Raw genomic sequence first — 21,940 nt, forward strand, 5'->3', positions numbered from 1 at the left:
TTCGACCGTTTGAATGGCTTTCTCGTCCTTTATGTGATTCACCCCTGATATTAAGGCATATTTACAAACATTTCAGATTTAATTACTACTCTACATGGCGTTCTATTAAACTTTCTACTGTTTTCAATCAAACCTTGTTAAAATTCTACTAAAAAGTATGCAGGTCCCGCCAATACCTTCGTTCAAGCGAACAACTCTTGCCCAGACAAATCCAATAGCAGGTAACAAGAAGCGCACCTGGAAATCTCTGAAGCAGATCATAGCCTACGAACGAACGCTACCTTGGAAGGAAACGGATGTTACATGTAAGTTTATCGTCCCGTACAATCTTCATTTATATCTAGAATAATATTAAAGCCTTTGTGTTCGCTTTGATAGATTCTTCGATAAATGCACCACCCTCGTTCGTGCCAGCTAAAAAGTATTCGGACATATCCGGCTTGATTGCTCCCTATACCGATCCGCACTCTAAGCTGCACTACCACAATGCGGAAGAATTTCAAACTGTCAGGAGTTTGCCAATGGATCTCACGGCCGGGTATTTGGCTCTTCGTGGAGCTAGTAGTATCGTTTAAATGTTTTATTTTAAAGTATCTAATAATAAAATATCTAAGTTTATGGTCTTTCTAAGCTTTAGGTTTCTCAGTTGTACCTTAGTAGATTTTGGCTGGCTCTAGTTAGTATTCTAATTACAATTGGTTTTTACTAGAGCCAGTATACTAACTAGAATCAGCCAGAATTCTGGGTCATTTTCGAGCTGGTCTTACTGGGTTAAGGTGTTATGATCTTTAAAGCTGCGCTGCGGAATAATTTCATTATATACCTTTATAATCACAAAATAAGCAGCGGTAACTCTGTAGTATCTTATTTAATGTACACCATTTTTTTGCTTTATCTACCATAAGATTATCGTGAGCTAATAAATTATTACAATAACTTATACAACTGTATTATAATTTTTAATTTTGCACTGCAGCGGTTTAAACGGTGCTACGCTAAAACAAAAATTCACTGGCGCTATATCATGCAAACAGGAACACGCTATCAGTTCCCTGAATGAGGTAATTTGGCCTGTGTTAAGCCAAAGAGGACCAAGCGCCATTTTGAGGTACTTTATCTAAAATCGCTTTAACATTCAATGTAACACCAGGAACTCTAATATCTATTATGTGTTGGGAGCTCAAATAGCAAACGAAAGCAAGCAAGTGTTCTTTGACTTTCTACGTAAATGGTAAGTTATCGAAAAATGAATTTTGGTACGAAAAATACACGAAAAAAGTTGTGGCGCTTAGTTCGGTTTGGCTTAACGCAGGCCATTGCATCTTCATTTTTCAGCGTTTGGTGGGCAATGAGAGCGCAAGTCAGTCCAAGGCCGATGATAGGACAGGTAATGGTAGAATGGTCCATGCAGACCTCAAAAACGCCATGGGAGAAGGTCAGGGTGTGGGTTGGGGACGGTAGGGTTAATGAATTGATGTATGCTTGACGAATAATTGCGCTGCAGAATGTGATGAAAAGGTGCATTGAACTGTACTACTGTTGGCTGTTCAGAAATAAATATAAAATGTTCCTCCATAACGTTTGATATCAAATGTATGTATTTTGTGATGCCAACTTATAAGTGTTAAAAAGTTCGTAGTTTTATCAAGTTTGCGAGATCGCGAGCTTAGGTGTGCGTGGAAGATCGGATTTTGGACATTTGAATTGATATGACCCCAATACTTTGGCTAATTAATTTAAGTTTTAATGCATTGCGCAAATTGAATGATATTTAATTATATATAATGAACCAACGACCAGAGAATACTCCATTTCTGATCATCTCTCTCATTTTATTCCAAACCGAAAAAAACAGTCCAAGAGACTGCCATATACTGAAGATATGAAATCGAAATTATTAGTCTTATCGATTCAACTAGTCACCACATTTTAGTCACAACAGAACGAATTCCTAGCATAAAAATGAAATTAAGTGCCAATGAAAATGATATTGCGTTAAAATTATGCGAAAACAAAAACTGTCGTCTCGGCTACACCGTTCTCAGTAAATAGTTGCCAATATCCAGTATTACATCTGAATTTTGTTAAACGTGACAATCACTTGTGATGAAGCGTTCACTTCTGGAAAGTTTTACTGCTCAGTCGCCCATGAAACTTCTTCTACTTTTTAAAATAATTCGTTTAGTGGACTCGGTTTAATGCTTTAGCCAATCGGAGCAGTTGTTCTTTTATCTATTTCTATCTATTTCCAACAATGAAAATAATAAAACGAATTAAATGATTGTCCACCAGATCCTGCGCAAACTCTTAGCCATTGCACGTGGATACCTGTTTACGGGGCGGGGAAATAGTTTTTCCTCTCCAACTGCGTATAGGGGGTCGTTCATATCTATCACGCTATTGAACACTTCCGCACAGAGAACAGACATCCATGATCGAACAAAAATATTTAAAAAACGTGTGTAAACATTTGAATTAATATACTAAACACACTAGCGCCGCCACACCAACCTATCCCAATTATCCGTCAAATCGATTCCGGAACCGGTTCGAAATCCTGGATGGATTCTGCATGGAATATAGCTCAAAGAAAACAACCGATTCCGACTCTATCGGTTGACGCATTTGAGCTGGAATTCATGCTGGAAGTCCGAATCGGTTCCGGACTAGTTTGACTGGGTAGAGGAATAACCGCTGTCAATTCTGTCGCACTCAGCCACAAAAAAACATGACGACAGTAGCGCACCTGGTTTAGATATCCAAACTACCTTCGAAACCGTTAGAGATTTTACACAAGTTGAATGCTGAAGATGGACGTCTGTTCTCTGTGACTTCCGTGTCATCATCGTGATTGCTGCCTTTATGTTCGCGAACATCTAATTTTTTCCTTGCTTGTTGTCTTTACGAGTGTGAATTTGCTCAATGATTGTGCTGGCTGTATATTTTGAGATACTCGACGCAGCTTTTGTCGTTTTCAATATTACCTGAACAGGTGCCACAAATTTGGCAATTCTTTGAGTTCTGATAATGTGCCGTATTTTCACAGAACTGGAACATACTATTTTGTTCTTGATACGTGCAAAGAATACCATGTGTAATTGTACTATTGCATTGTTTTGTATTGCATTTCTCCCAAATATGATATGTAGTATTCGATCTTGTAAGCGAACATTGATTTTCTTACCGTTCATATGTATATGAAGCTTATAATTATATCTTTAAATTATTCAAAATGAATTGTTCCGCCTGGGCAATTGTTGAACGCTATGAACGCTGAATACCTGACAGAGTAGAACTCGATAAAACTGACTATCGTAAATATAACCTCCATTTTACATCTTCAGAAAATATTCCTCATCACGAATATTCGGTCTTATGCGAGTCATCAATAGACACATTATTTGGCCGGAGCACCAATTATTGCTTCTGCGACTCACTCATATCGACAGATTACTACGGCAAGAAGTATAGTAGCAGTTTCTTTTGTTCTTCAGCCAAAGCACACAATATAAAAGTAACTATATTTGTCGTTTGCATCGCACTGGTTCGGACATACGCATAACCTACAGTGAGTTTCGTGACCATTGTTTTGGTTGTTTGAAACAGTAATCTCCTTTAACCTTTTCTCGATAATTTGTTCAAACCAAACGATCTACAAAATTATTAAAAGTCGCTGTCAATCATTTTTTTTTAAATTTATTTTTAAGGCATTTCAGGGGGTTTTTAGCTCTCTAGCCCCCTCCTCCCTCTGGCTACGTGCCTGTAATCCTATACCCACCTATCTTGTCCAGTCGTGATTCGCTGGTTGGGCCACAGCCTTGTCTAACTAACGAATTTGATTCGCTAGTTGGACCGACTGACAAATGTCAAAAACTCTTCAAAGGAGATGTTGTTAGTGTAAATGCATCTGTTCACATCTCTAAATATTGTCAGATTGATTGTCAAAGTAAATTTGACACGAGATTTTGACGTTCAGATGCTTTTTAGTTGGACAATGGTCCAACTAGCGGAGGTCCAGTTAAAAAGTGTCCAACCAGCGAATCACGACTGTATTACAGGGGTTTGATTATGATGCTACCCAAATCAAGCTATTGTAATATTTCACGATATCAAAACACAACTTGTAAATATATAATATTTATAAGTACAAATTTATTGAGGGTTACATATTTACATATTTATATCACCAACAAGTTACAGAGTCTGCAAGTATAGTTTACTTATCAAAACCTATATTAATTATAATTGTCAATTTTCCTCATTAGACTGATTAAAATTGTCATAAGAATCGTTTTATTAAATTTTGATCAATTCTGCTCAAAACCAATTATTATCACCTCACCTTCCTCGCAGAGCTTCTACTTCACCAGAGAAATCGGGTCTGACTAAACATCCGCCCATGAAAAGTGGCAGTGCTTCGATTTACTTTACTCAAAAAATCTATATACTAATTATTAAATTGATAATTATTTTCTGTTTTTTCTCGAGCTTCACTTAATTTTGCTTTAGGAATACATTCGTTTGCTTTAGAAAAAGTCTTATCGGGTTGTTACAACAGCTGGCTCTCACAGTTTCTGTGATACAAATTAACAATAGCTGACTAAATACGCAGCCTAATTGCCTCCAAAATAGTTTGTACCTTCTCGTTGGGTCATCGCTTACAACTACCAAAACAGAGATGCTCAGAAGCTATGCTCGTACAGCAAATAGCTCTGCAGTTCCCTAGGGATGAACAAACAGGGCACAAACTCTGGCAGATTACGACCAAACAATCTTCTAAAATGGGCTCGCACGCGGGATTTCAGCGGGACTGGCGTCGTAGCACGTTCCAGCATAAACTTCCTTTGGTCGTCGCTGAGGTCTCGATTTCGGCGGATCATGCACGGGTCAAACTCTTCCGCTGCCTCCAAGATGATGCGGAACGAAGCCGAGTTGGGGTCCATGTTGCTGAAGCAGTTAAGCAGACCGTCCGAATCGCGGAATTGGGTTTTTAGAATGACCTGCAATGGTTTAATGAAATGTAGGTTACAATCATGAGTTAAAGTCCTGTTCAGAAAAAGTTTCAACAAGTGAAAAGAATTCAATCATCCACAGCATACAAAATCGTTTGAAAAACAGGGTCATACGGGGAAAGGAGAAGTAAACTAAAACGTGACAAAACAAGTGTTCCCTGCACATGCAATCTTCATATTATTAGAATAATTTCAAACTTACTCTAGCGCCATATCTTAGTAAAAGACGGAGTTCTTCTGGAGTCACAACTTCATTGCTGGCAATCAGTTCTGCTAGTGGAGGTCTCAAGATGGCATTGGTAGCAATGTCTCCAATGACACGCACATTAGGGTCGGCACCATACGATAAGAGCATCTGAAAAAAGGTCATGAAGCATTGTTCTACAAAGGAGTAATACATTGACTGCGATCACAAACCTTCATAATTTCTACTCTGTGAGGAATGTTGTCCGCGCAGGCCACATGAAGTGGCGAACCGATTATGGGACTGCAGCGATTCACATTGGCTCCGTTTTCTAACAGTATCCGGACCAGGGCAGGATCTCCACGCAGTACTGCTAGATCAAGTGGACTGGGGGAGTCCGGCTCCGGCAAAGGGGCCGGGATGTCCACGCGAGCTCCCTGCTTGATAAGCAGTGTGACCAGAGAGGCGTTTCCTGTGAAATTTACAAAAACAAAGAAAGTCAGTTTCGCTAAATCGTCAGTTATGTCTAATGATGAGCTTTCTGGGGATCAACCTGGAAAGGTTTTTCCAATACATTGGGGTTAAACGTACCCCCAAAAAGCTTTAACGCTAGCACAGCAACAAAAGTTTCCCAGATAGTATCTTTGAGACTAAAATCTAGTATTGGAATTCATTACCTGAAAGGACGGCATAATGTAGCACGGTGCGATAATCATTCCTGACATCTGTCATGGCATTCACATCCGCTCCGTACTGCAGAAGCAGCAAAACGGATTCCATATTTCCATTTGTACGGACGGCTCTCATAAGCGGAGTGATTCCGGAGCGATCACGAGCCTCTGTCTTGGCTCCAAAAGTAAGTAATAGGTCCAAGCTTTCGACGTCCGTGGCCAAATTAATTTCCGAACCAAAAAAGTATCTCTTGTTCGGATCAGCTCCACGTTCCAGTAAAAGACGTGCCACGTTATAGTGACGGTTGCGAAGGGCTAAGCGAAGCGGCTCATCGCAAAGTGTAGTTCTCGGGTAAGGATCATCGGTTGGGTCACGGTAATCTACCTTGCAACCGGCATCCAGTAGAATCTTTGCTAGGTTGTAGTAGCTGTTGAAATATAATATTATAGCTAGTGACTAGTTTATGCACAAACCAAACATACCCATGCTCTGCCGCCAAGTGTAGCGCACTGTATCCAACCTCATCGATTGCATTGATGTCGGCATTACGTACTAGTAGCAGATTTACGGCAGCCTCATTATTCTGCCATACTGCATAATGCATCGGGCGCAATCCCTGAGTAACCTGCTCGTTCACCTTAGCTCCGCAGGCCAACAATATACGCAGCTCATCCATCGGTACCATACGTATAATGGCGTCAGCCAGGGCCCTCTGTAGAGGGTTGGCGGCACATTCGGCCGGCATTGGGATGACACGATCTGGAGGGATATACAAATAAAAAACGTCATATTACAGTCTATTCTATTTAGAATTTGGCCGCGCTTTTGTACATACTGTAGCAAGAAATAATTGCCAGCGTTTTCATCCGGAAGGATTACTTATTCAGTGGAGATGGTTTCATGAGGGTTTATATCAGCTTCAAAAGTTATAGAAGTAGAGATATGCGAGAAAATTCTACCCAACCACGTTCAAAAAAAGGAAACAATAACGTTGGATCGTACAAAACAAAATAAACATAGCAGAGGTGCATATGACCCAAAACACCAAGCAAACATTATTAGGACAGTTCAAAAGGACCCTGTTCTGTGTTCCGCTCAAAAGGTTCACTGCGCCGTTAAAGCCCAACTGACGCTGAAACAAAACCTGGTGCCTAACTCCGAAGTCGACGACCTCTTCTTTAACTTTAGCTAATATCTTTACCGTCATTCGCACTAACTGTCTAGCCCACTGTAGTGTTCGTTTTGTATCAACCTTCCTATATTAGTATGTTTGGACAGTTGGTAGATCTCGTGTTTCATGAATTTGGACCATGGCCGTACAGAGCAACCGGGAGTATCAGCGATTTGTATAGAGCAAGTTTTGTGTGCGTCTGTTGTCTACGAGACTTTCTCTGATTACGCAAACCATAGAAAGTCCTATTCTCAGATGCATCGGCTTTTTACCTCACGGCTAACAGCATTACCACATGTCGCTAGTGTTCCAACATATATGAAATTGTTGACAACGACGTATCGTACCGGATTCTTCATATCTATTATTTACCATTTCCTATTAAATCCTGCGCACACAATTCATAATTGCATGCAGGGAGATTCGTTCCGCGGCGGTGGAACCTTTTGAGTGTTACCTAATAACGCGTGAAGATTATTCGTTCAGCTTCCCTGATTATCACTTACATACATTCTATCATCGCTATACTGTCGTTTCGAAGATCACGGTAAATCGCTTTAAGGGGACGTCTGGTGTAAAGTGCTCAAACCGAAGGTTATTTCGGTTTACGATTTTGAATGCAAGGTAACAATGGATCTTTTTTGTAATGTTCAGATTTATGTATACATTCATTCTTCACGAAAAAAAAAATAGTTTCAGTCACGCAGAGCCCCGCACATACGAGCGTTCCAAGAGTAGACGTCCAACCATTTCTACATCGAGGAGCGCCGCTGCGAAAACGATAACTCTCGATAAAATTGTCTGATACGGAAAATTCAATAAGTTTTCTAAAGTTTAGACTTGTAGTTACTCGATGAACCACAAAAAATAGAAAAAAGTTCGAGTTTCGGAAAATGGCTTCATGAAAACCGTAAAAACCTCATATTTTACTATAAAATTCGCTCACTTTTCTGAAAAATAATAGGGAAAATTTTTTAAAATTATTTTTCTGTGGTTCATCGACAGGCTACACATATTGTGCATTTCCATAAAAAAATCAAGTCAATTCGTTGATTAGTTTTTGAGCTATTGTGTTCGCCAATTTGAAAACCGAGGTGTTAAGGGGTGTCCCACATCAAATTGCATCACGGAAAAAACGCTGTAGAAAATGACCCATTGGGTATTTTCTCTTGAATTGAGTAGAAGTAGTTTAGAGTGTATTGTTTACACTGCACTTTTATTGCTGTCAGTTTATCGAAAAATGTTGCCAACAAAGGCGTTATTTATGTTATATAAAGGCACGCACAGAGTGAAGCCAAATCTACCTATTGAACAGTCAGATGGCTACCTATCGTGCAAAATAAACAAACATTCTTCTTTCGAAGAACATGCAAGAAAAGTATTAGTGTTGAGAGAAATAATATCATGGCGAAATATTTCAATCGCCGAAACAAGACACTGTATTCAGTTTATTATGCTTTTTTGTAACAATGTAAAATAAATTACATGAAATAGTATTATGAATAAAGTGCTATAAGCCACGAAACAGTAGATTTTCAATTCACTCTACAGTTTAACTCGGGTGAAGTCAATCAAAGTTACAGCAAAAACTGTGGGTGCCAGGAACAAAGAAGAGGACATCATTTTAGGCAGTGTTGCGCATTTCTCTGTACGGGACTCTATAATACCACAGACTAGATTGGAATCTGCGTGTGTTATAGCAAATATGTGCGAGGAACGCATGGCTGTTTAAAACAAAAGAAGTTCTATGTGGCCACAGAGATAGCGGAAGACTATTCTAGAGGTTCAATACTAAAAACTAAGCGGAGAAAAAAGTAGTCGATTTTTTTTGCCCGCTACCCCAGACGCTCTCTTAATATGGCTCTTAGATTTGCTGACTATGGCCATGAAGCCTTTCTCGTTATTGTTTTTGTCTCTTTTGAGTCTAGTGGTTGACGATTGAACATTTTTGCTGATGATTTAACCGTCGTTACTTCCAGCATCTGAGATTTATTTTCCGTTGTTCAAATCTGGATGATTGTAGTTGCGTAGTAGTTCTAGTTGACGTTATTTTTATTCGAGGTTTCCGCGCACGGTTTTTCTTTTCGTGCAGACTATTGATAGAACTGACACGTTGTCGTTTTTTGTTATAGGTGCATATCGTCGTCTGTGCATAAGGGGTGACCTATCACTGGTCACGAAGGAAGAAATAGAGCGGTTTCATGAATCTGCTGCTTGCACCATCCTCCATATATCTTGGCCCCAAACTTTATCATGTTGAACAGTAAAACCACAGAGAACAGACGTGCATCTTCAGCATTCAATTTGTGTAAAAATCTTACGGTTTCGAAGGTAGTTGGGATATTCAAACCAGGTGCGCTACTGTCGGCATGTTTTTTGTGGCTGAGTTCCACTGAATTGACAGCAGTTATTCCTCTACCCAGTCAAACTAGTCCGGAACTGGTTCGGACATCCAGTATGAATTCCAGCTCAATTGTATCAACCAATAGAGTCGGGGTTTTCTTTGAGCGAAATTCCTGAATCCATTCAGGATTTCGAACCGGATCTCGAATGGATTTGACGGATAGTTGGGATAAGTTGGTTTGGCGGCGCTAGTGTTTATCGTACATTAATTCAAATGTTTACACACGTTTTTTCAAATATTCTTGTTCGATCATGGATGTCTGTTCTCTGTGGTAAAACACTCTGTTCTTAGCTTATCTTAGCTTAGGTAACCTGCCCGTAGTTGCACTCCGTGATTGGTCGAATGAGTGAAAATATACAAGTCCCAGCAAAAACAGCATATGGTGGCTCGCACCTCGTTTGGTACAACGCACAGTGGCGTATCTTCAAACAAAAGTCGGACAAAACCTCAAATGTTACCTAATTTGGCTGAAAATCACAATTTAAGCTAATTTTGAGATTCTGAGCTCATTTTTGATGTCAAAAGTCGTAAAATATTTAATGTATTTTTCCATACAATGTCATTGAACCTTTCTTATAATTATGATCCCGTTTTCATGATAGATTTTCCGTTACGGTTCACCAATGTCAGCAATATCATAAAAAATGAAGAACACTACTTTAAATCCATTGTATAACGTGTTGGTTTACTGTCGATTGTCTAACTATTTTACACAAAACATCATGCGCTTCCATATCAGCAACAAAGCTTCAAAATCTCCTTAAACTTTTTTGCGCACCTAGGCGCAGAACGAGACCATGATATTCGAAAAGTAGAGGTTATTTACCATAGAATGTATACTATGTGACCGTTCCGAAATGATTCCGAAATTTGTACAGAATACATTAGTGAAAAAAGTATTTTTGATCTGACCACCTCAAACCTATTTAAACTAAAAAGTCATAGTTCCAAACAAATTCACCAAATGTATTTTATTCACTAACCAAGTTCTTTCGTTCCTCTACACAATGAAACTAGTAGTGCTAAAATCGGACCAAAATCAAAAGAGCAACATGCATTTGAAATGAACAGAGCAATGGTGGTTTCGGAAATGCAAATCATTAAAAAGTCCGGACTTTGCTACGTTTAAACTCATGTTAAAAACCGTGTTCTTATCCAATGATCATAAAATTTTGAATATACATCATTTAATACATGAGAAATTTAGGAAAAATATAAAATATCAATATTTCAAAAATAAATTTTTGAGGTTTTGGCCAGCCTCCAGCCACTGTGCAACGGGGAGGTTTGTGATATGAGTTCCCCATCAGAAGTGAATGGCGACATAATATGACCTCATGTTGCACAATAACACAGCATCGCCAACTCATGTTCAACAAAGTGTTTTATGTTATTCTTTTAGATCAAGTAGTATGAGTCGATTTTGGGATTGTACCACACACTTAATTTGAATTACTGGGCACAGTAAAGTTTTGCTGGGGTTTTGAACAGCAAACCGTTCGGTAATCAATTCAGTAGAACAATTCGGTTACCGAACTCTCCGCAATCCGTTCTATCCAAACGTTAAAAAATACTGGCCAATCATCAGTTTCCTCTGAAAATGGCGACGTGACAGATGATTTGCTGTACCTGTTTTGTAAGTTTTTGACGAGGTTCGGTAATGTTGGTACAATTTTGCCGAACAATCAGTCAGTATTTTACTGGATAATGTTCATGTACCGAAAAGAACAGAAGTGCTGATAAATTCAGTTAAAAATTTTGCGGGTTTCAGCGAATTATTCGCAAAATTACTGAAAATCGCTAAAAAATGAAAACTTTACTGCAATTTTTTAAACAATCTGCTGACAGCTCAGTAAAAATTTCACTTTACTGTGCAAGTCGTCAAAAGAAATTACTGAACAGCTTTTGGCTGGCTTAGTGTGCAGGACATATTGGAAGTGAATATAGCGCATTGCGCACATAATAAGTGCGACTAAAAGTGCGGAAACGCTTATAAAACTGCGCTTCTACATTGAATTGCCTTGGTGTCTATTACGCACTTATGTTTTATCCAACGAGGAATAAGTGCGCCTCATACATGAAAACGATTCAATGTAAATGCGCACTTTTATAAGAAAAATCGCACTTTTATGGAGTCCAGTTTTAAATGCCATAAATAATAAATAGAACTTTATAAACGGCAATATCTAGCACATAATCCGCCAGCTGGCTTCTTTTCCCTAGCAACTTCCTCTTATTTTTGTTGACGTTGGTCCTGTTCTAGGGTAAAACATATTTTTTCTTCCAACAAACTTCTCGCACAGAAGAGCAAATTATACAGATTTTGAAGTAAATGACTGCTGTGTAACAACGCTCCAAGATTGTTTTGATTATTTTGAGCATCTCGAGGTACATCGACGTCATATAGGTTCATTGAACCTATCTGACGTCGATGTACCGCTATAGATTAGCATTTTATTGTGTTACGATCCGATACCGATATCTATCCAGAGGAACTACAAAAATAATAGCCAGAAATCAAATTTTGATTGATTAATACGGCAACTCCTCTATCACTGCTATAATGGATACGCTTGGTCGTCAACGGCATTGAACAAATTGTTTTTGTTTATGAGCACATTTTGCATCAGTCGTTTCCTTTGATCTGAGCAAAAAAAAAAATACAAACAACTTACAAACCTACATTTCTTTCGTTTTTCTCCGCATGGCATGCGGTAAAATAAAACGTTCTTGCGCACTAAATCGATCATCGGTATATTTCGGTATCAGCGACCGAGCGAGCAGTCAACTAAAGCGAAAATCCCACGAAAATGTTATCCACCAAGCGTGAAATACAGTGTCACAGATATTATCTAATCGTTTTTCCTGCTTTTGTTTCTATGATGCGTTTAAATAACCCTGTAAAAGTCTCCATGCAGCATATCCACATCACGTTTATCTTGCTTCCCGATCGTCTATTTCGGGATCACTGTTCACTGACCTCTTCCGTCCATGATGCTGATGTTCGCCTTTGTTCGATCGTTGTTCTAATTATCTTTCTTGACGCTAGCAGAACGGTAGGAGAAGCAGGGTGAATCTTTATGCGTTGCAAAACTCCGGCTGTCCTCAAGGAAACACGTGCACACCCAGACGGTACCGTCTACGAGCAGGAGTGAATCAAAGAAAGTATTTTCCGTATTGCGTTTTACGGAAAATATCGCTGTACTTTGAAGCTGTTTTTGTTCTTCTTAGTACACTATATGGCGCGCGCACGTTCTGAATTGTTACTGAAGTGTGTAGTGGATTCGTTGGATGAATTAGCTGTCTAACTGTGCTGCGTGAACATAAACGATCCACTGAGTGTAGTGAAACAAGATGTCGGGATGAATGCGCCGAGCGATGCATCAGCGGCACGTGGGGTTACGATGAAATATTTTCTAATTTTCAAATTTGTTGAACACTTTGAACAAATCTTGTAACTATCGGAAATACAGTTTAAATTCTGATATAAATCATGAATCCGTATGAAGTAGGCCGTGCGTTTATTTAGCTGATTTGATCGATATGTCCTAACATATTTCCGGACAAACAAAACGTCCTTCTTTCCAAAGCCGTAGAAAAGGCTTAAAATGAAATATAAAATTTGAAACTTTGGTACCGTAAACCGGGGTGACATTGATCACTTTTCGAAGTAATCATTACATATTTCTAGACGCAACACTTTTTTTCAAGTTTAATATTTTTAAACCATGTACTGATGTATGGAGAACAAGATTGGATGGTTTTACCTAAAATTGTCCGCTTACAGCTATTTTTCCAAAAATGATTTCAAGTTGAAGTCCGTTTTCGTATTCCGGGGTGACTTTGATAACCTGCATGTTCACCCACATTAAGTTATCATTGTCAATGTTTTTCATTGAAATGCTTGTTTAAACTGATTCTGGAAAGATATTCATTGTTAAATAGATTTTAATTGGTATTATACAAAGTATTTCAATGTTCTGTAAAATTCGAGTAACCAAAATTCCTATAATTCGTGTCCAACTAGAATAAAAGATTCTGAAAACCTTTAAAACTACTAAAATTGTTTTATTTCAGTGCTTTATCGATGTACAAAAAGTTTCATCCATTCTAACACGTTGGAATATTGAACAATAAAAAAATGTTGCGAATTTTAGCTTAAAATAATTTGAAATAATTGCCAATGAGTTTTACAAAAATGTATTTAAAATAAAGAAACTCAACTAAAGTTGGTTCATCCCAATCTAAAGGAAAATAAAAACTCGCTTGTAATTTATTACTTCTGCTCAAATCTGAGATTTATTTGTTTTATAAAATATAAACACTTTACAAAGCTTCGTAAAAATAAGGTAAAGTCAAATTTAGGTTTTTTGTAGTTTTTGTACCCAAAAACCGAACAATATACTCAAAAAGTATAACAAATCAGTATTTTATAAGTTTAGAGTAAAAATCAGTTCAAATTAAAATGATTCGGTAGATTATTCTGGTTTAATAAGCGATCTAGGAAAAAAGTTTCGAGTGATCAAAGTCACCCCGCTGATCAAAGTCACCCCGGTTTACGGTAGACTTTCAAATCTAGCGAAGAGAATTGTGTAAGGGACCATTCATAAATTGTGTAACGCAAAAATGCCCAAAATTGACTCTCCACTCCCCTCATGTAACAAATTGTGACAAATTTGTTTATCCTTCCCCCTCCCCTATAACGTAACTAATTCTTTTAAAATCATTTTTTTCTTCAGTAAAATATGTTATCGTTCTAGCTTATTCTTCCTCCCCCATATGACACAATTTGTCTTAACGCCTCAAAAAACGTTTCGTCATTTATGAATTGTCCCTAAATTAAAATAAAATTTAAAAAATGAACGACCATAGAACAAAAAAAAACTATGTTAAGCCTCAGTGGTGCAATTGTGTCTTCATATTTCTAAACTATGATTTTATGGCTTATTGTGTTCAAAATAGTTATGGAAATGTAAAGGGGGACCCGGGGCTATTAAGACCGTGGGGATAATTCGAACCCCGGGGCACACGATTGCATGCACCACAGTAAATAAAATACATGATGCGCCAATCGACAGCTGTGACTAACCAGAGTTTTTGTAATGCACTTTTTTTTGGCTTCTTAAGGAGTTTCTCCAATAAATATTTCATAGGTAAACATAATTCCATTGTTAAGAAAAATTTTGAAAAACGACAGTCTGAATTGCCCCGTAGGGAGGTCCGAATTACCCCACGGTGTGTTTGGTAGAACAACTTTATGCAAAAAAATCAGCATCTCTAAAACTTCAGGATGTGAAAGAATGGACTATCCCCTTTCATTTGCAACCAATTTTAAAATAATCCGTCGGGGGGTCTAGAGCAACTTTTTTTAAGTTTTTTTTCGTGAAAACATAGATTTTATATTGGAACTAGTTCACATATCTGCCCCTAGATGGTGCTTTAGACATTCGATCAACGCTAAAAGTAAGAATCTGATAGAAATTTAATTGTCTACAATTTTGTTAACAACTGGAAATCGATCTGAAATCATCCAGAAAAGTTGTTTAACATTTTGGCGGAGTTATGTCTAAGTTAGTTTCACAGGAGGCCTAGTATATACAAGTTAATTTCCACGCACATATTTTATTTGCCAATAGTTGGGTTTGATTGAGCAGTATAATTCCAAATTCCACCTTATATAGGGCACCATTGATGTCTTTGAAATAAGAAGATAGGCAAGTGTGAACCAAACTTGTACGATATTAACCAAGCATTGCATTGAAATCAGTCAAATATTGCAATGGTGTCAAAAGATTCTTCGAGTTTGTTCAAATCGAACGATTGAAGTTCATGACAAATGAATTTTACTGTGAATCTAACTTAGACATAACTTCGTCAAAATCTTAAACACCTTTTCAGGATGATTCCAGATCGATTTTCAGTTGTTAGCAAAGTTGCAGACATTTGAATTATCTATAAGATTCTCACTTTTATGTTGTTGGAATGTTTAAAGCACCATTTAGGGGCAGAAATGTAAACTAGTTCCAACTTAAAACCTATGTTTTCACGTAAAAATCTTAAAAAAGTTGCTTTGGACCCCCCCGACAGATTATTTTGTAATTGGTTGCAAATGAAAGGGGATAGTCCATTCTTTCATATCCTGAAGTTTCAGAGATGTTGAATGCATAAATTTGTTGAAAAAAGACACCGTGCCCCAACATTGTAGTAGGATGTAAAAACGTAGAGTTTTGCAAATCGTCGTCTAGCGCTGCTGTGGAGTGATGATTTTTTGCAAATGATTTTTTTTGTCGCCAAAATTTAGCGAAAGTTTCAGACTAACAATTACCTCTGACCGGTAATTTTTTCACATCTATCCTCCTATAAGGGCGATTTACTTAGCTAGGTCATAATAGCCCCGGGTTTCTGTATTATATTCTTAGGCTGTGAACCACTGTGAACTGTGTGTGGTGAAATTTTTAACTTTTAGTTAAAATCTGACACTTCGAAAGTTTTTTGCAAAATAACCCTACTCTGGAGCATGATTAAAATTCTTCTTCTTCCAATTCTGTTTATTTTCCGTCGGCCTATTTCCGCTACGCGGCCAAACACCGACGCCAGAGAGGTGACACTCCCACTATCTGGACTGGATATCGACCCATCATACTCATGGACCGGGGACCAACGGCTTTACTTCCCTTCCGAAGGAAGGCGTGAACCTCAAATTTTTCTCACCTCTGAAAAATCTCAACGACCTCGACTGGGATTGAACCCAGACCAACTGGGGTGGGTGGCGGTCACGCTTACCACCCAACCATCGGCGCCGTCATGGTTAAAATTGACAGATCAATAATTAAATTTGACAGCTCGATGGTTAAAAATTTGCCCATGATGCAGAATAAAAAGATGGTAACATTTTCTGTACCTAATTGAGGTTGTCAATATTTTTCAATACAAAATTAAGGGATAAAGATGGAAACGATAACGTGTTGTGTTATGATTTGTTTGGGTTATTTCATGATGTGCATGTTTACTTTTCGAGGTTATGACTGTCATACTTAATGTAATAAGAAAGAAAAACTAATTTTAAAATATCTACAAATGTTCACACCTCTACCAACTTATGGTCATCGCAGCTGTCAATTCAATATTAATGCGTCAAAAGGGCGAAAGTGTTTTTTGTAAACAAACTTGTTTCGCTCATTAGTCTGCTGCAGAGTGGAATTTCATGAAAAATATGCGATAATGTAAATTTTTACCCTTCGTAGAAGCAATTTCAATTGTTTTCTGCTTTAAAATTATAGTAAATTAAGAGAAACCATCAAAATAAAAGTTTGTTTACAAATCTTATTCGCCCTTTTGCAAATTTAATATGGAATTCTAAATAACTATCCATATGTCAACTTTTGAAATGGTTCGCTCACTTGGTTAATTTTTTCTATTCAAGGGACAATAACTTTCGAACTGTCAAATTTTAAGTAAAGGTTAAAAAAATCGCTAAATGGTTCACAGCCTTAGAGCACCTATATACAATGGCTCGCCGTCCAAGAACTTGATGAACTATGTGTCGACGCTGATACACTTGAAATAAAAAAATATATCATATGACTCCATTAGCATAATCAGCAATAGTGTCTTCCTGCTAACTTATTGTGGAATACGGGGGTGGGTGTGTGAGGGAGATGAAAAACCCACAGTCCGCAGCCCCATCTCCAGCTTATTTTGGAATACCTGGTGGGTGAAGGCGATGGGAATGACAGAGTTGTGAGTCTGTAGTCGGTGGGATGTGGTGGTAGTCTGAGGGGATGTGATGGAGAGAAGTTCATGGGCGAGGGAAGGGGGGGGGTGTTAAGGTGACGATTTTGCGATATGTGGGGGAGCAACCACTCGCTATACGCCCCGGCTAGAATCCAGAACACCTGTGGATGTGCTACAGGCTTGTAGCCAGAATTTGGTTTGAAAATGGAAAACAAATGACACAAATAGTAAAAATTAAAGGAATCCCAAAATATGTTCCCAAAAAGAAAAAGGGCTGTAAAATATATTGAAAAATTCATTTTATATTTCATTAGTGTAATTAATTAGGCGTATTGAAATGTCCCGGGCCTAACCCATATATATTGCGCACAAATATCGACGCCACATTTTTGGCATCTTGCATCATTCGATATCCCACACTCCCCGTTTCATAAATATCTATCGAGTACTGTGCGTTGTTAGAATGACAACTCTTCAGTCCCCTTTTCTATTTCGATTATAGAGGTTTTAGCCTTAAGGCCACTCGCTTCTTTTTCGGGTTAAAAAATCAGGATCAGGTTAAAAGATCGGGATTGGAACCAAACCTGTGGGAGCTTCGTACCACGTTACGCCCGCCCGATTTCAATTTATTGATCCTTAATTTTTTTTATTAACGACTTAGAGTGAGTCAACCTTTTTCCTTTTTATATCGTAACGGCATTTAATTAGCAAGGGACTGAAATGTGAAATGAAAGTGTGAAATATTTTTCAATATTAAGAGCCATAGTACTCAAGGAAGAGCAAGGAGTTGAAGAGAGCTTAGAAAAGCGTGAAATAGGCTCATATGAGTAAGCTTAGAGCTTCCTCGCGACTTAACTTGATCCTTTATTTTTTCTTTATTTACTCCTTGGTGTCTGTTCACCTCTCTCTTTTGATTTCATGATGAACGTACAAAAGAATGAAAGACGATGCTTCGCTATGTGTTAAATCATTTATACGTGTCGTTGCTTTTTAAGGCCACGTAGCTGACAAATAACTCATAGATGCTTGCGGAAAATTACTAAAGAGATGAAATCGAAACATTAATCCAAACTTACTAAATTAAAGATGCAACCAGTTGCTACATTTTAGTCGCTCTTCCACTGATTGTTACAATACGACGAATCAGCAGAGTAATTGTTATGTATTGGAGAGTTTTAGTGGTCAGTCTTAGTGCAATTTCTTCTACAACATTTGGACATTTCTTTCAAGTTTCACAGGCGTAAAAATATAAGCTACAAGTTCTATAGGATACGTCAAAAATTTTTCGTCGTTGTTCATATATGTTTTTAAATGACAATTTTTTGTTGATTTGAGACAATTTTTAATTTTTCTGAATATTATCGGGGGAACGGTATGCTACGTGCTTGATAGATGATAGGTTCGTCATCAAATCCTCCTCCCTGCTAAATACGAATTGACGCGAGAGTAGCTTTAGTGAATGTAAAAACTACAATGCTTAAATCAGCAGTTCAAAAAACACCAACAAACAGCTTGACGGCAATGCTATTTTTAAAATCGGCGAACGGATAGATCACCGTCCTACCCGACAGACCGATAAATATGTTTGAAGAATCGTTGAAGTTTTGAAGACTACAGCAGCGTGGGAAAATTGCCAAAATAAACCAATTTAATGCCAACTATACTCGGCCAGGTATATGAGGGTACTCTCGATTTCGATCTAATAGCTTGAAGGTGCGCAATTCAGTTCTCGTAAAAAAGCAATCCCTGGATCGGCTCATACTACCAACCGATAAATTACCTACAACGTAATAAATTTACTTGCTGCGAAAAGTAAATATTATCGGTTCTACGGTTTTACTCTCAAACAAAGCGAAGAATAGCAACAGAAATGAGATGCTGCCGCAAATATGATGAAATCCGCGTGTGCTCCACTTTTGCTGTCAAAACATTGACAGAAACAGGCAACGACAACTTATGCCTAAAATAGCAAAGAACATATGCGAAAAACGCAATATTTCCTGGCTGCGCACTTGCCTACATTGGCTTGCAAAAGAAACGATTTTCTCGTGCGAAATAGTCGAAATTAAAATTATTACCAAAGCTCGTTTTGCTTCTGCTGTGTTGGAACACAACCGATACCAAAGCCTAACTGACCAACGGGTCAACTTTGTATAGGAAATGAGGGAACTAATTATAGATTGGTAGGGTCAATAACTAAATGCGATGTAGAAACGTGTTATTTTTGGAACTTTTTCCGGTGAAATGGAAATAGATTAAAAAACGATAAGTTCCAATACATCAAAAGTACTCTATTGTTAGTATTTATGCAGTTTTGTATTAAAACCAGTATATTTTTTATTGTTTCAAGTGAAATCAATACGATTTTAGTTTGAACGATGATTATTTTGATCTCCGTCTTAGCTTGTTCATCTTTTTAGTTGATTGAAATGATGAATCGTGTTCTTATTTTGTTGAACGTTAAATGTTTAAAAGCTTTCCTCTAAACCAAGCAGTAGTTGAAAGAAATGATATTGAAGTGAGGTTTTGAGTTGGCTGTTAAAAATAAATTCATTTAGAAATAGAAGAAAAATGATAACCAAGTAATTTATTTTTTAATTACTCTACTTGCTTCAGAAAGCTGTACATCTACTTGAAAACAGAATTAAAATAAAATCCAATAAAAATTAATTAAGATAACAAATGTTACTCACCCTAAACAACGAAATAGACTAAAGTCAAAACACAAACTCACTATAATTAGAGCTTTGAATAATGCACGAAATACACAAAATAAGTTTTATTAAACTGCGTTCCAAAAAATGCCAAAGTTAATCACGATTCAAATTGGTCTCAATTTTCAAACAAAGAAACTGTTCTCAGAACCGCTTATTCCGCATCACAATTTTCTGCTCTAATTTCTCCACTGCGAAAATCAGTTTTCACTTTCTGCTTTTTTTCCTCTCTTCCAAATAAAGACTTATAGTAGTTTATTCGCTTCAACTGCTTTCCTCATCGGAGGATCGATGTTGACTGTTTTGTGAGCTCCAAGTTTCAGTTGGCCAAGTTTGTTCACTTTTCTATAAAAGCGGAAAATCCCTACCCAATACCAACATCAACTGATCATATGGCTGAGCAAATAGCCGAGTAGAAAAAGCACGCAAATTAATAAGCCGCAATACTTTTGCCAGAATAAACATAAACAAACAAGCAGATATCCAAACGAGACGCGACTTCCGCTTTTCCAATACACTGCTTCCTTCACGCTTTCCCTCTGGTTCTGAGTATTGAGCGTCGCGACGCATATATTCCCACGGTAGAATATTTCGCGATATGACGGCACCTATACGACTAGGTTAATTCTTGTCTGTGCTATATATGGTACAAAGACACATCTGACCATTCGGTACGCGGGTTAGTGCATTTTCATATACAAAAAATTTGGTGTGATCACTACTACTATAGCGCTTCCAACTATAACTAAGTCCGAGCCAATCTCAAATCAGCACCTCGAACTTGCAGCAGTAACGGATTTATGTCTTTAGTGGCAATAAACATGCCAGGTTGTGCCAAAAACATGTAGTCATACGTATTTCCCGTGTTTCCGCGTAATACGATCAACGTACCTCAGAAAATACGCCAAAAACAAAATTGACGTCGCAGAAGGTACACGTTCTAGTATCAGCGCATTTCGAGTTGAACCCAATCACGTGGTATCGCGCTTGTCCTAGGGGGTGGTTAAGTGAATGCGGGGATAAAACCACATGCGTCGAGTTGACTGCTGCGACGAAGCGAAATGAAAACAAAAGTGTTGTTTCGTCGGACCAAAAATCGAGATCAATATTCCTAAAAGTGAGGAAAATAAATTATCTATTCGTTTCGTCCTTATTTTATTACCGATCACCTTGGCTTTTCATGCCATTTATTTTTCGAAAGATGATACAGCAATCTTTCTTCGCCATTATCTAGGTTTCTGCGTTTGAAGATACGACTTATTTTTTCTTTGCGACGCTCTTTTATTCTGTTTACTCATTTACAATTTTTGTACTGTAGAAGGGAAACTGGTTTGAGCGGCTTGAGTTTCGTGGATTATAGAGTTAAGTTTTTTGGTATTCAGTTAGCCGCCATTAGATTATAATTTTACTGTCGCCGAACACCTAACCAGTTTCGTGTGCAATATTCTCTTGAAATGATTTTTTCTTTCTCTGTGTTGTCTCACTGTCGATTTTTTTAAAAACTGCCAGTTCATAGTAAAGTTCAGAAGCATGTGTTTAGGTAGAACTGATGTGCTTTGTTCCTTTCTTTCGCATGGTGTATTCATATTTTTAAAGTGCGTACAAACTTATTTATGGTTTACCACATTTCTAATTAAAATGTGGGGCAAAGGATCAATAAACTGATCCGAAGAGCAGATGTTTTGTCTTAGAACCATCTAGATTTTCTATCATAGTCATAGGCGTGCGCAGCCTTTTCCTTTAGGGGGCTAGGGGGTGCTATGGTTTCATTGTCGGTTAGATTTTTGGTCAAGATTTCGATACTAGAATGATTATTTTACGTAGTTATTGGAATTTGCGTTATTTATTTATTTCCTAAATTGGTTCCTCAAAAAAACAACGAAAGTATTTTTGGTAGATCTTATTTTTTATTCCATTTTAATGAAACCTAAAAATAAACCTAATTTCGGGACATTCCATGCCATATTTACAACCCAATTTTCTAACGTCTCCGAATAAAATTCCTCAGGTTTTTTAGTACAAAAATAATCAACATGTTTTTTTGGCAAT

At 37.7% G+C, this 21,940-nt stretch overlaps 2 protein-coding genes across 3 annotated transcripts; one reads left to right on the top strand and one right to left on the bottom strand.

Moving 5' to 3' along the window:
* Positions 1-29: 29 nt before the first annotated feature.
* On the top strand, positions 30-614 carry LOC131681744 (INO80 complex subunit C). Its single transcript, XM_058962735.1, has 2 exons — positions 30-305; positions 379-614. Exons 1-2 carry the CDS (start codon positions 158-160, stop codon positions 573-575), a joined length of 345 nt encoding a protein of 114 aa, XP_058818718.1. The 5' UTR covers positions 30-157; the 3' UTR covers positions 576-614.
* Positions 615-4,130: 3,516 nt separating this feature from the next.
* On the bottom strand, positions 4,131-20,213 carry LOC131681745 (putative ankyrin repeat protein RF_0381). Of its 2 annotated transcripts, none has more exons than XM_058962737.1 (6): positions 19,871-20,213; positions 6,351-6,627; positions 5,874-6,295; positions 5,430-5,668; positions 5,215-5,367; positions 4,131-5,000 (listed from the first exon to the last, which is right to left on the bottom strand). In XM_058962737.1, exons 2-6 carry the CDS (start codon positions 6,611-6,613, stop codon positions 4,683-4,685), a joined length of 1,395 nt encoding a protein of 464 aa, XP_058818720.1. In that variant the 5' UTR covers positions 6,614-6,627; positions 19,871-20,213; the 3' UTR covers positions 4,131-4,682. The 2 variants fall into 2 exon arrangements, with proteins under 2 accessions (XP_058818720.1, XP_058818719.1); XM_058962736.1 differs by lacking the exon at positions 19,871-20,213 and adding an exon at positions 12,424-12,645.
* Positions 20,214-21,940: the final 1,727 nt, after the last annotated feature.

This window comes from Topomyia yanbarensis, chromosome 2 (genome assembly GCF_030247195.1).
Source record: "Topomyia yanbarensis strain Yona2022 chromosome 2, ASM3024719v1, whole genome shotgun sequence".
In the NCBI taxonomy this organism is placed as follows: domain Eukaryota; kingdom Metazoa; phylum Arthropoda; class Insecta; order Diptera; family Culicidae; genus Topomyia; species Topomyia yanbarensis.